At 41.8% G+C, this 12,596-nt stretch overlaps 1 protein-coding gene across 1 annotated transcript; it reads left to right on the top strand.

Moving 5' to 3' along the window:
* The first annotated feature begins 1,007 nt into the window (after positions 1–1,007).
* ier5l (immediate early response 5-like) lies at positions 1,008–3,412 on the top strand. The gene has a single exon (XM_069677224.1). The coding sequence runs from the start codon at positions 1,139–1,141 to the stop codon at positions 2,021–2,023; it is 885 nt and encodes a 294-aa protein (XP_069533325.1). The 5' UTR covers positions 1,008–1,138; the 3' UTR covers positions 2,024–3,412.
* The last annotated feature ends 9,184 nt before the right edge of the window (positions 3,413–12,596 follow it).

The following is a 12,596-nucleotide window of genomic DNA, read 5'->3' as shown; positions in this document are numbered from 1 at the left end:
CTATTTATTTCCTGAGGTATAAGTACAAACAGTGAGCAGGAACTTCCTGTTTCACTGCAGCTGTTATGGGAGATTTATTTTGGTGACTGTATGTTTTGTTTTTGTTGTACCGGCCCTTTAAACAGGTAAATACTTCCTGGTCTTTGTACTCATTTACCTGGGAATACACACAGTTTCTTACGCAGTGACTGTGGTGCGACTACACAAACTGAACTGAACGTTTCCTCATCAGTGAAACCGGCAGGAGACGATGACGATGAGTCACACACATTCCTGTCTTTGATTGACAGCCTGCTCTGTTTGAACATGGAGCTACATAAGAATATAATGACCCTGCTGACCTTGTCTTTTCAAAATAAAGTTGGTGTTATTGTATGATTTTTTTTTTTATTACTGTGAACAAATCCAATAAATAAGAATTAAATTAGAGAACAATTAAAACGGAAACCAGAAAATCCAATTGTATAACAATAGAATATGTAATTGGGTTTATGAGGACTTTTATTTTGTAGGGTATCTCATGAGGTTTTATAGCTTGTAGTATTCAGATCATTTGTTGGCTATGTGTTCCTTTATGTACTTATTTGTTTGTTTCTTTTTACACAGTTTGAGGACAAATTAAAGTTTTGCTTCGAATATTTTGGTCAAAAAAGTTCAATTTTCCACTTTAGAGAGTAAAGATTGAACAAACTGTGGAGACTTTATCGGCTTGATGTAAAAAGAAAACTCATTTGAAACTTGTAAACCCGGAACATGAACTGGTTTTCTGGAGCTCTCAGCTCTGAGGCCTGAAATGAGGACATTCCTGTTAGACAGCCTGGGAGGAATTTGAATAGTTCAGAGGAACCGCCGGACGCTGATTGGCCGAGAGCGACATATTTCCAGAGCACCAGGCTGTCATTCAACAGACCCCAGGCAGCTGATTGGCTCGCTCCAAAGAGGGCGGACTCTAAGTCTTCAGTATATATATTCTGTTTCAGGCCATCTGCAAATGATTGCTGGCTTTGAGGCGGAGGCGGATCGTTGTGTCCGATGTTTCCACACAGAGCTGACTTGAACCTTTCTCCTCCAACAAAACGCTTCCCTCTGAGATAGCTGAGAGACGCCTTTCTTCCCCCGGAGAGGAGGCACACTGACGATGATCAACACCATGGAGTGCGCAGCGGACGCGCAGAGCCTCATCTCCATTTCTTTAATGAAGATCCACAACTCCAGGACGCAGAGAGGAGGCATCAAGCTGCACAAAAACCTGCTGGTCTCCTATGTGCTGCGGAACGCCAGGCAGGTCTACATCAAGGAGAAATACGCGGAGATCTACAGGATGCAGCAGTACGAGGAGGTGATGACGGTCTGCAACGAGATCCAGGAGCTCAACCCGCTGGATCTGGACGCGGAGGACGCAGAGGATGAGGAGCAGGCGCGGGCTGCTTGCTGCGGCGGAGAGGAGGCGAGTCTGTGCGGCGCTGCGTGCCACAGAGGCGCGGCGCACGCCCGGACAGCGAGCGCTTTCCCCGGCTGCTGTCCGCTGGAGGAGGACAGCAAGGAGCCGGAGCCCTGCTACTACCGGAGCTGCTGCATGGAGTCCTCTCCGGTGTCACAGTGTGACCAGTTCTCTGCGAACAGCTCCGCGTACTGCAACAAAACCACCGTGCTGGACTTGGACACGCATGTGGTGACCACGGTGGAGAACGGTTACCTCCACCAGGACTGCTGCTGTGACGCGCTCCAGTGCGGACAGGGCGCGCAGTCCCCGGCCAAGAAGCGGAAGGTGGAGTTCGGTTGTTGTGTGTCTGATGTGGAGGAAATATCGGATTTTACAGCGGCTCGCAAAAGAGCGAAACGCGAGGACTGTTTGTTCTCCCACCCGGACTACACGGACACTTCCAACATCTCCAACCTCATCTCCATCTTCGGATCGGGGTTTTCAGGGCTGCTGAGCAGGCAGGCGGACTTGGAACAGATCTGTAGCAAGCAGGTCCTGGCCAGTCTGGGCGCGTGGACCCGGGCGATTGTGGCGTTTTGAATCAAACACTTTATTTTAGGGGAGACCGGGGTCAGATGTAACATGTTTAACACCAAGTATTAGTAACAGAACCCAGGGGCAGTTTTCTGCTGCCAGTCTCTGTGTGGGAACATTTTAACAAAGAAACGTTTCTAAGGTTCTCCACATCTTTACATGTTGATATGCAGAAAACGATGATTTGATTGAAACTTTTCTGAAACCTTTTGGGGTCATTCTTACATCATGTTAGAATGTCCTTATAAGTTTACAGAAAATAAAAGGGAACTCAGAGTTTCTAATGTTCCACAACAGTAATGTTTCAAACATGACAGATGTGCTGCAGAAATCAGTGTCTTAAAAGCATTTTTACAAATGTAGCGCTGAATGTGGGGTCTGTTGTAATGCTGCAGAAACTCTGCTGTCTGCTGATGGTTGCTGGTTTCATGCAGTTAACAGTTTTTTTCCACTTCCATGGAATTTTAGCTAAATCAGTGTTAGCATGCTTACAACTGACCCCAATGTTAGCAAACATAAATTCAACATATACAGCAGATAAAAATGTAAAGACTTAAACCTTAAACCTATTAATAACACACCTGAGTTTGATTCATTTATTGGTTTGCACTTGATGACATCACTCGGGCTTCTGATTGGTTGAAATTGAGGTGTTACAACAGCCCCCGGTCTCCCCTACTAGGTCTAAATCAACTTTATTTTTGCAGGAAAAATGAGAAAGATATTTAAATGAGCATTTTAATGACAGTGGTTTGGCTGGGAGAGGAAAGACTTTGTGCCATACTGAACCTTTTCAGCTCTCCTGGTGAAACGGATTGACTTCTGTAGCCTTAAATCAAACGCACATTACTGCGAGCTGAAAGCGAAAGTGACTGAATGTCTGCCCCGTCCTTCCGGAAAAACAGTTTGAAACAGACTCTGTTGCACATTTTGAGCAGTTTGTTGTCATGTAAAACACTTTCAATACTCCCTCCTGAACACTTTAATGGTACACGGACTGAACCAGCTCATATCACTTAATGAGTGCCAACACTTCAACTCTGTAACACTTTTTGCGCTCTTATTTTGGTAATCACTTCCTCTGTGTGACAGTAAATCAGTCTGGTTTTGTTTTGGCAGTTTGACACCCTCCTCTTTTAATCATGGTTGTTGCTGATTCATGACTCCAACACGTCTTGGTTTGTACAAAAGATTTGAGTCCTTTTGTTTTAAAAAGGAAACTCCTGATTTTAGCCATAACCCGAGCGTCCACGCGTTAGCTTTACGAGCACTATGTGTACCAAAATAAAGAGAGTATTCAGCCATTCTCGACATATTTTGTTGTTATTCTTGTATTTTTGTGCTTACTAAATTGTATATCACCGGGTAAAACTGTTCCAGATGATATTTGTTAAAATTTATAACCTTAATAAAAAATGGTAATCTTATTAATGTTGTGTTTGACTGTAGTTATGAAGTCTGTAACATGATACCAGCATGAAAAACACGTTCAGAGAGTTATAATTCACCTGAGAAAGACAGCATCTATAAAGGGTTAATAAGCTGTAAGTTATGACTCTATTACTGATTATTTAATAACTGATTAATCTGTTATAGATCAGTTATAAGCCTTTAAAATAAATCATAAATGTATCGTTTATATTGCATAATGACGCAGCTAACACATTTCTAATAGGCTAAGACCTCATTAATAATGTCAATATGTTATCAATGAAGGACATTTTATAATAATAATACATCAATCTGCAGCTTAAAGGTTAAATGATTAGTTTTATAGTAAGAAAAGGAATCTACAGCCATTAGCTGATTAGCTTAGCTTAGCACAAACACTGGAAACAGAGGGAAACAGTTAGCCTGGATCTGTCTACCAGCGCCTCTTCTTGCTATCATTTATTCTTTGTTAAATATAACTTCCTGGAGTGTCTGCTGTTGGCCCGGCAACACCTCAGAGATGATACCCCCACATAACCTCCGCTAAAAATAAAACTATACATTTCTCAGTTTTTATCAGAATAAGACAAATAAAAACTGTCAGGTGTTAATAAGTGCACTTTAGATTTTTTTTACTATTTAACTGATCCATGCTAATCGTTTCCCTTGTTTGCAGTCTTTAAGCTAAGCTAAGCTAACCGGCTATTGGCTCTATCCTACACTTAATTGGACAGATATTAGAGTTTATTTATTCATTATTTATTCATGCAGACTTAACAACAGCACTGAAACTGCAACAAGCACCACATGCATGCTTTTAGTCTTAGAACACACTTTATGAAAAGGTTTAAATAATTATAAGTAAAGAAGAGGACAGAAAATACAAATATAAAACAATAGAATAAAAGTACAGGTCTAAACTGGTAGGCATCTTTTCTGAAACCTAAAAGTTGTTGCTGATTACGTCTAACTTAATTATTATTCATTCAAGTTTTTGGACTTTATTAAAGCCAAAGGTAACAACTTATAAACTCTAAAGCACACAAAGTGGAAAGAAAAACTTATGTTTTAATAAATTACACTGTACTTCTGTCAAAAAAAACAACTCATTTTTTTCTACAAACAAACAGTAAGTAAAATAAAAAGATCTTTATTTGACTTGGTTCATACCTGCTGGTCACAGAGCATCTCAGTGTTAGAGATGCAGAACAATCTAAATCCTGATTCTGCGTTTTTATATTAACAATTCAAATATACAAGAATAATAAAAACAAAACTTACAGTCTAACTGTTTTAAGTGTAATGAAGAAATGTGTAAGATAACATTTATATTCTTGTTATTATATTAACCTATATTTATACTCGGGAGGAGCTTTTTGTATGAGCATGTTTAAGATGAGATGCAGTCAAAGCTCCAGAAACGTGTGCAGAGGATCTTTAGAAAACGAACTCTATGTTCTAACTTCATAAAGATGAGACCTCCTGCAGGGCTGTTGTATTGGACGCATTAGATCCACTGCAGGATGTTTATACTCATCTTAATAAAATAAAAGCCTTTTTCAGTTCCACTTCCTGCCCCGTCATGTGACTGATGCTTCACTTCTCGTCTCCGGCTGGAATTTCCTCTCAGAACTTTGCGTCCTGTTATCTCTGCTCTGTGCCACTTGGTGGTGTTCTTTAAATCAATGAATGAAGATATCAGTGAGGCTGTGTATGCAGAGCAGAGCCACCTCACACTGACCCTCCCTCCACCCTCCCTCCACCCTCCTCCTCCTCTCTTTGGTCCTCCTCCTCTTCCTGGCTGCCTCATTTTTCTGAGTGAGGCATCGCTCTGCAGGAACACATCACATCCATCGCTGCTGCCCGTTTGCTCCTGCAGCTCTGCAGGATTTTTCCAGCTGCCGCTCTACCCATAAAACCTTGCAGTAGGTAGGTTGCGGTGGAAGTGAGGAGGCAATGTGAACAATGCATGGTGTAATGATGCAGGAGTGGCTTGTTGCAGGGTTAAATATCTGCTTTTTATTACACAGAGAAACTGCACAAAAACGTTCTTTAAAAATAAAGATCCCTTCAAAATAAAAGCATGGAATGATATCAGTGCCGCCGTCTCCGCTGGTGGTGAATGGTGTGGACAATGGTTTTGTTCCATGGTGCAGACACAGCTCCTCCATCTGGATCGAGGAAGACTGACACCCACAAACACACAACATCGAAATCTATTCTGGCATCAGTGATTCTGTTTCCTTTATTTCTCAGTTTCTCCTGAAACTCTCTTTATTAGTTTTCTCTCTTGATTTTCATTTTCTTTGGTTTAAAACTGCAATCAAATTTTAAAAATACAAACAAAAAACAAATAAAAAACGTGAAAACAAAAAATATCTGACACAAAAACACAAATTAAATCATGTTTTTATAAATAGAAATGGATAAATAAACAAATAAAACCTGTAAATGAAGCTTTAGATGAAGATAAAAAGACATGAAAACAACTTATTTCTTCAGTTTCATTATTGATTTCACTTCTCTGATCACCTTCTGCTCATTAAAGGACGAAACCAGGTGGTGGGGTGACATGAGGGGGGTGTGAGGACTGAAGTGACCACTGTTTGTTGTGTGTGTGTGTGTGTGTGTGTGTGTGGGGAAGGGGGGCGATGGGGGGAGGAGAAGGAGGGCTAGACAACAGAGGGAGAAGGAGGGGGGCATGAGGGAGGCATGCTTTGTCAGGGATGGGGGTTGATGTGTTGGGGGGAGGAGGCCACATGTGACAGCAGAAGGGAGGAATGAGGAGGGGGGGGAGTGTGTGTGTATGTGTGTGTGTGTGTGTGTGTGTGTGTAGGGGGGGCTGTCGGGAATAGGTGCAGCGGCACAGAGAGGCAGACTGTGGCAGCAGAGATCGAACAGGTCAGCCGGGCCGCTCAGAGGTCTGAGGGGGGAGGGGAGGGGAGGGGAGGCCGGGGGTGGGGGGTTGTGATGCAGACCAGGACCCGGGTAGTGTAGACACGTCTGAACACTCTCCTTTTTTAATCCTGTTTCGTTCTGTTATTAAAACTATTCTGGTGCTTTTTGCTACTTCAGAGCGGAAAATATGAAATAATATTGTCAACAGAAGTCGGCTCAATGAAAAGGCAAAGAGACACTGAACCCTGAACTGCTCCCGACGGCGTCGCCATCGGTGTTTGACTAAGTGTGAATGGTTAGCTTTGATTCACTGTAAAATCTGAAGCCTCTTTCCCACTGGTCAAAAAACCTGCTTAACACTATCAACGTTTTTGCTAAGTAGGAAAGGTTACAATCGGCATTCAGACCCGGGTCCCATGACTCTGCAGTCGACCCGGGTAATTATCACCCCGGCTCCGATCGGCATTGATGGGGACACAAGACCCGTGTCGACACGCTAATCTCCTACCCATTTCCAGCGCGATGCTATGATGCGCATTGAACTTCCGGCCCCTGTCGCGTAAACACAGAAGAACAACATCAACAACAGCAAATGTGTTCTTTGTTTTGTGCAAGATGCAGCAACACTCACAGCAAGGCGAGAGAGCTTCCTCTGATCCGAGGGGAAGAGGACATCAGACGGCAGGTTTCTGGTGCATTTGTGACGTCAGACGGTGACGCAGAAAAGAGACAGACAGGAGTATACTCCACTGGCAATGGGAAAAGAGACAATCTGCATTTATTAGCGGGTCTTCCCGGGTCTGAAAAACCTGCACCAACGCGTTAAATTTGTTGGGAAAGGAGGATTAGACTGTAGGTGTGTGGACATGTGTGGAAGTGGAGGTAGCGTAGTACGTATTGGATGTGAGGTCGCCATTTGTACGTGGACTGCCGTCTTTGTAGCCTTTAGTTTTACATTTAGGCCGTCACCGCCTTGGGTTTCTGGAGCAGGAAGTGACCATATTTGGACAAGAGGGTAGATACGCATTGATACGTCTCTATCCTGGTTAAAAATGCCACAATAGGGACCTGTCAATCACAGCTAGCCCCGCCCTGATTCCTCCCCTGCTTTATGGTCTCTGTGACTCCACATGGCTAAATGAACATAAACTCATTAGGGAAATGTTTACTGAGGGAATAACTCAAGAGAGGAGGGGGACCATTTTTTAAATAAACTTTATACAACCATCGCCTCCTGCTGGACATGAGAGAGAATTCAGGTTTGAGCCACTTATATAGTCTGTGCTGTAAACATAAAGGAAATGGACGTGGATTTCTTCTACTGTTTATTGTTGGCTGTGAAACCAGCCTAGAGGTGCGTTAAGGGGCCTGGTTTATGCCGACAAAACAACAAAAAGAACATCCTTAAAACATGATTTGGTTCCCATTCTTATCTTCCAAAGAGCTGTCAGTGTGTGAGATGTCATGTGATCTCTTAATTAAAATAAAACATAAACATTTCTTATAAAATCATGAGCAATAGGGAGATAAGTAGCTACAAAGTCAGACAGTCACACTGATTGTGTTTCTAAGCATCTTTTGTTTTGTTGACTCCCTTCACTGTAACTTACACTCAGACGGATTCTCCTGCTTCTGGAAATAAACACAGAAACTATTAAAAAGCATAAATGAGCTGCTGAGTAATCACATGTTAACAGTCAAACTGTTAACTCCTAGCTGCATATTCATACGTTATGCAAAAAGCCATACTGTAGAATACGTTACACCCAAACAGGGTCTCACTCGTATTTGCATACTGAAGAAGTAGACCACACCCTTATTTACATATAGGCCACTACTGTATTTGCATAATGCCACAGAGCAGACCACTCCGCTTTGCATATCATTTACATGTCAATGACAACGAGACCACACCCAAATGTTCATAAATTAAAGGAGAGAATTAGACCACTCCTCTACGTGATGAACACTGATGGAGTGAATATTTACAGTAACAGACCACGCCTTCATTAGAATATTAAAAAAGCACTTAGATCATATTTAAATAAACCACTGATTGAATTAATACACATAATTTGGTTGTAATTTTAAAGTTATAAGTTTTTGTAATAAAACTAAGAGAAGAAAAAATAGTTACTTACAACAATAGACATTAAATTAATCATTAATCTATATCCGTTTGTAAAATGTTTCAGTCTATCTTGAAATGAAGGGTTTAACTTGAAGTTATTGACAACTTATTGATGTGTAATTTACTTTATTTTTAAACCTGGGGCCCTTTTTTAACCAGAAACAGCCGTGACATCATCCTCCTACCAGACTCCATTGACAAAAACAATGATTTTACTTTACAGAACACAGCAGTTGCTGGTCTACGGCTGCCTGGACCAGTTAGTTTGTTTGTGTTACAATGTGTTACACTAATATTGTGTTGGATCTGAAATAACCATTCTAAACACTGAAGTCACACAGTAACACGAACAAACAGAACTGATCGAAGCAGCGTTAGCCCAGAAACCTTCATGTTCTGCAATGTAAAATTAGTGTTTTTGCCAATGGAGTCTGGTGGCTTCAGAGAGAGCGATGTAACGTCTGTTTTTGGTTAAAAAATCATCTTCCTCTTTAACAAAAAGGTTTATCTCTGCAGGGATGCTTTCCGTAATGTTGTTAGATACTTTGAATAGCAATCTTTCAGTGGACAGACTTTGATCGGGCTCACTGGCTCTGAAAGGATACGTTGCAGCCATTGCAGCCTGTCCAAATATAAAAAAGGGCCTTGGTTTAAAAGCACCAGAATGAACCTTTAACTTTTCTAATATATAATTAATATATAATACATAATAATTTAACCTTCCTTTAGCCTTTGAGAGTTATTCGAGCTACCTACCATCTAAGATGTGTTGCAGTAGAAATAGAAAGTAGCATCACAGGGCCTAATCACTACTCATTTGTACTTAAGTACAGTATACTTGAGTCATTGCACTCTGTTACTTTCCACCACTGTTCTCCACCATCTTAGCTCTGCAGCTGCATCCCATTTCAAAGAGTGCCTCCATGAAAGTCTACATTCAGGCTCAGACATGTCGGAGCGCGTCGACGCAGCTGTCCCATTCCAAACATTCCTCCAAATGAGGCCAACAAATTCTGCCTTTTCCCCCTCAGTTTTACACCCCAAACACAACCTCAATCCACAGTCGTCACCAACTCGTAAAGTCGGACATGTTTTTATTCCTTGAGATCCCCGGAGCTGTTAAACCCCAGTGGTTAACATGTTCTTTGATACTCTGATAAAAGTACTTGTGATGCTTGACAATGGAAAGATACTGATAAAAATCAGTCAGTATGTTAGAATTACTTTTAAGTTCCCATGAAATCAAAGTAGATGTTTAACTTTGTCCCTATATTTTATTGTCCGGTCTAACCATTTTTAAAAAAGTCCTTTTGTAGGTTTTCATAGTGATGTTTAGAAATATTTTTTTTAGATGACTTACAATGTTGATCCTGAAATCTGGAGCTCGAAGTAATTTTACATCCAAATGAAACACTTTCTAGAAATGTTATATCTCTACATGGCGGCCATTTTCCTCTGACGTCACACTCAGGAGCTGTGTCCCAATCCAGGGGCTGCATCCTTCGGAGGACATATTTGAAGGCCGGTTGCGTCACAGCGGCGCATGGACGGCTGTCCCATTTCGAAGGCTCCTTCAGATGAGGCCGACAAATGCATCCTCCTTTGCGTGGGTCACAAAGGATCCATCAGGTGCATCCTTCGTGACCCAACTTATCCCAAGATTCATTGCGCACCAATTCAAACGAGATGGTGGACTCTCAAACGGCCGAGGAATACACTTTAAATGTAAACGTCTTTGGTTTCAACTGAATCGAAAAGCTTGCGATACAAATTTTAGAACATGAAAGGAGATAGCTAGTTAGCCCGCTAGCTACCTGTTGCTAGGTGACAGGAGCCGCGTTGGTGGCACAAGAATAAGGGCGGGAACAGCCGGTGACGCAAACAGGAAACCCTCCGTAGACCAGACCGTCTCATTTCAGTTCGGCCTTGGCGTCTACGAAGGCTGACTCATCCTCTGTAGACTGCGTCCTTTGAAGGATCCAGCCCCTGAATTGAGACACAGCCATAGTGTGAAGCTAACATGCTGTTAAAATGCTGTACTGCTGTGTTCAAGGTTTGTATAAAAGTGTGTAATCTGACATAAATGCTAACATCGCTGTTTGTTATTCGACATGATAGGAAAGGCACAAATTCCAACTAATTGTAGCTAGTTAGCTGTTAGCTAGTTCACAGTAGTGTAACATGGTAATATTATCTAAAAAGTGGCTAAATGCTAACATTACAGTTTGATACTGTTATTCAAAAGGACGATCCAGCTAAAGCTAATGTAACAAAGGAAGTGGCTGTATGCTAACATTACCATTCGAGTGTTAGACATAATCGGTAAGCCGTATTTTCCTGGCTAAAGGTATTGTTAGCTAAGAAGTGACTGTATGCTAGCATTACCGTCTGATCATTTACGATTCAATGGGAGGGGCCTATTGTCCTAAGTTAATTTTAGCTAGGAAGTGGTTAAATGCTAATGGTTGCTGTTGTCTGGAGGCTAGAGGGTTTTCAAATATGTACCTTCTCTAGCTCTCTGGTTTTAAAGGAAACACATTTTGGGGCTCAAATAGCTAGCTTGTCTGCTAGCTGTTTCAAAGGAGCTTTTGAGTTCTCCATCAACACTTGCATTAAATTGTAAGCCAGCAGCAAAGGCTAAATTCACAGTGTATTATTCGTTGGCAGCTTCACAATTATGCTTGTAAGAAACTGTGATGTGGATCTGAGCACCATGTTCAGGCTGCTGAATGGGACAAACAGCGGAGTTTATACCTGCCTCTCAGTGGACCAGATTTATTTAGCTCTGACTAAACACAAAGAGCTGGAAACACGACTTGATAAGGGTCAGACTTTATGATCTGAAGAGGAGCGTCTGACCACATCAGTGCTTTCTTTCTATGAGTCAGGGAGCAGGAACTCATGATTCGAAGCTGATTCATCGGGGGAGACCTCACTCCTCTGAAGGACGGGCCGGGCGTACAACAAGTCCCTCAGTCCCCTCCGGTCTGCTCTGCTTTACTGCAGCGCTCTCGGCTCTCCAGCTTCCTGTATGTGAGGGGAATTCCACCTCAGTCAGTCCGTTTTTTAAAAAAACTGTTGCATGTTGACTTTGAATTGTAAATTTGACAAGAATCAGAGTTTCCCTAATCCTGGTAACCACGCTTTAATAAAAAAAAGGTCCTTCTTAACATGGATGAGTAGATACAGTATCCTCACTCATACAATATTCAACACTTTCTCCCCTCTACTCAGAATCCATCTACCTCACTGCCGGGTTCATCTCTGGGTCACCGGCGAGGGAAAGTCTTCCAAAAGGCCTCGTGCAAAGAGACTTGACTTACTTAGACAGTTCTGATGTGGCAGGATGAGTTTAACAGTTCACAGCGTCAAACTGGAATCATCATCCTCTCGAGGATGGAGAGATTAAATCTGATAAATATCATGCAGACACAGTTAATGGAAATTAATATTATGTTCATCATATTATCGTCATGGCAGATTATTTACTATTTAGCTCCTAAAGAATTCAGGCAATGGAACATTTTAGATAAAAAATACTCTTATAAATACTTAATAAGGTCACACTGAAGCACTCTTTTGTTCACCAGTCAATCCTGAAATGAACTAGAGTTAAATCCCAGATCACACGTGCGTTAAAGGGCCGTGAATACTGTCTTCTGTGTTGTGAAATATTATGTCACATGTATGTATTCTGTATGCATCCATCCATCCATCCATCCATCCATCCATCCATCAACGTAAAATGTTTCTCTGGAAAAGAAGCTAAAGGATACCCTAACACAACCCTAGAATAAACCGGGTACTTAAAACAGATACTAAAAGTGTTGTTTTAGTACCTTTAAAATAGGTGACAAGCTTGTCTTGCTCTCTACATTACCACTGGGACACTAAGGGCCTGTGTCCACTGACAGCGTTTTTGTGGTGGCAGCGCCTCTTTGCTGCACAAAATCAATGAAGTTTTCAGCGCTCAGCGTCCCAAGTGCAAAAACACCCTCAGCGTCTGCAGTTTTTTGCTCTCAGTTGAAAATAGTTCAACTTTAGGAAAATGCCATGCTTGTCAATGTCACTTCTCCCTCACTGACCAATCAAAATGAAGAAGGGGCGGGACTTCCAATT

The sequence above is a fragment of the Semicossyphus pulcher genome, unplaced genomic scaffold, assembly GCF_022749685.1.
Source record: "Semicossyphus pulcher isolate SPU_LCO1_2020_fin unplaced genomic scaffold, fSemPul1.0.p SCAF_28, whole genome shotgun sequence".
Lineage (NCBI taxonomy): Eukaryota > Metazoa > Chordata > Actinopteri > Labriformes > Labridae > Semicossyphus > Semicossyphus pulcher.
Note: the sequence above shows the minus strand (reverse complement) of the source record. Positions and strands in the feature narration are given on the sequence as shown.

What these genes read in the sequence shown, in the direction of transcription:
- ier5l (XM_069677224.1), top strand. Translation starts at nt 1,139, where the DNA reads ATGATCAACACCATGGAGTGCGCAGCGGACGCGCAGAGCCTCATCTCC.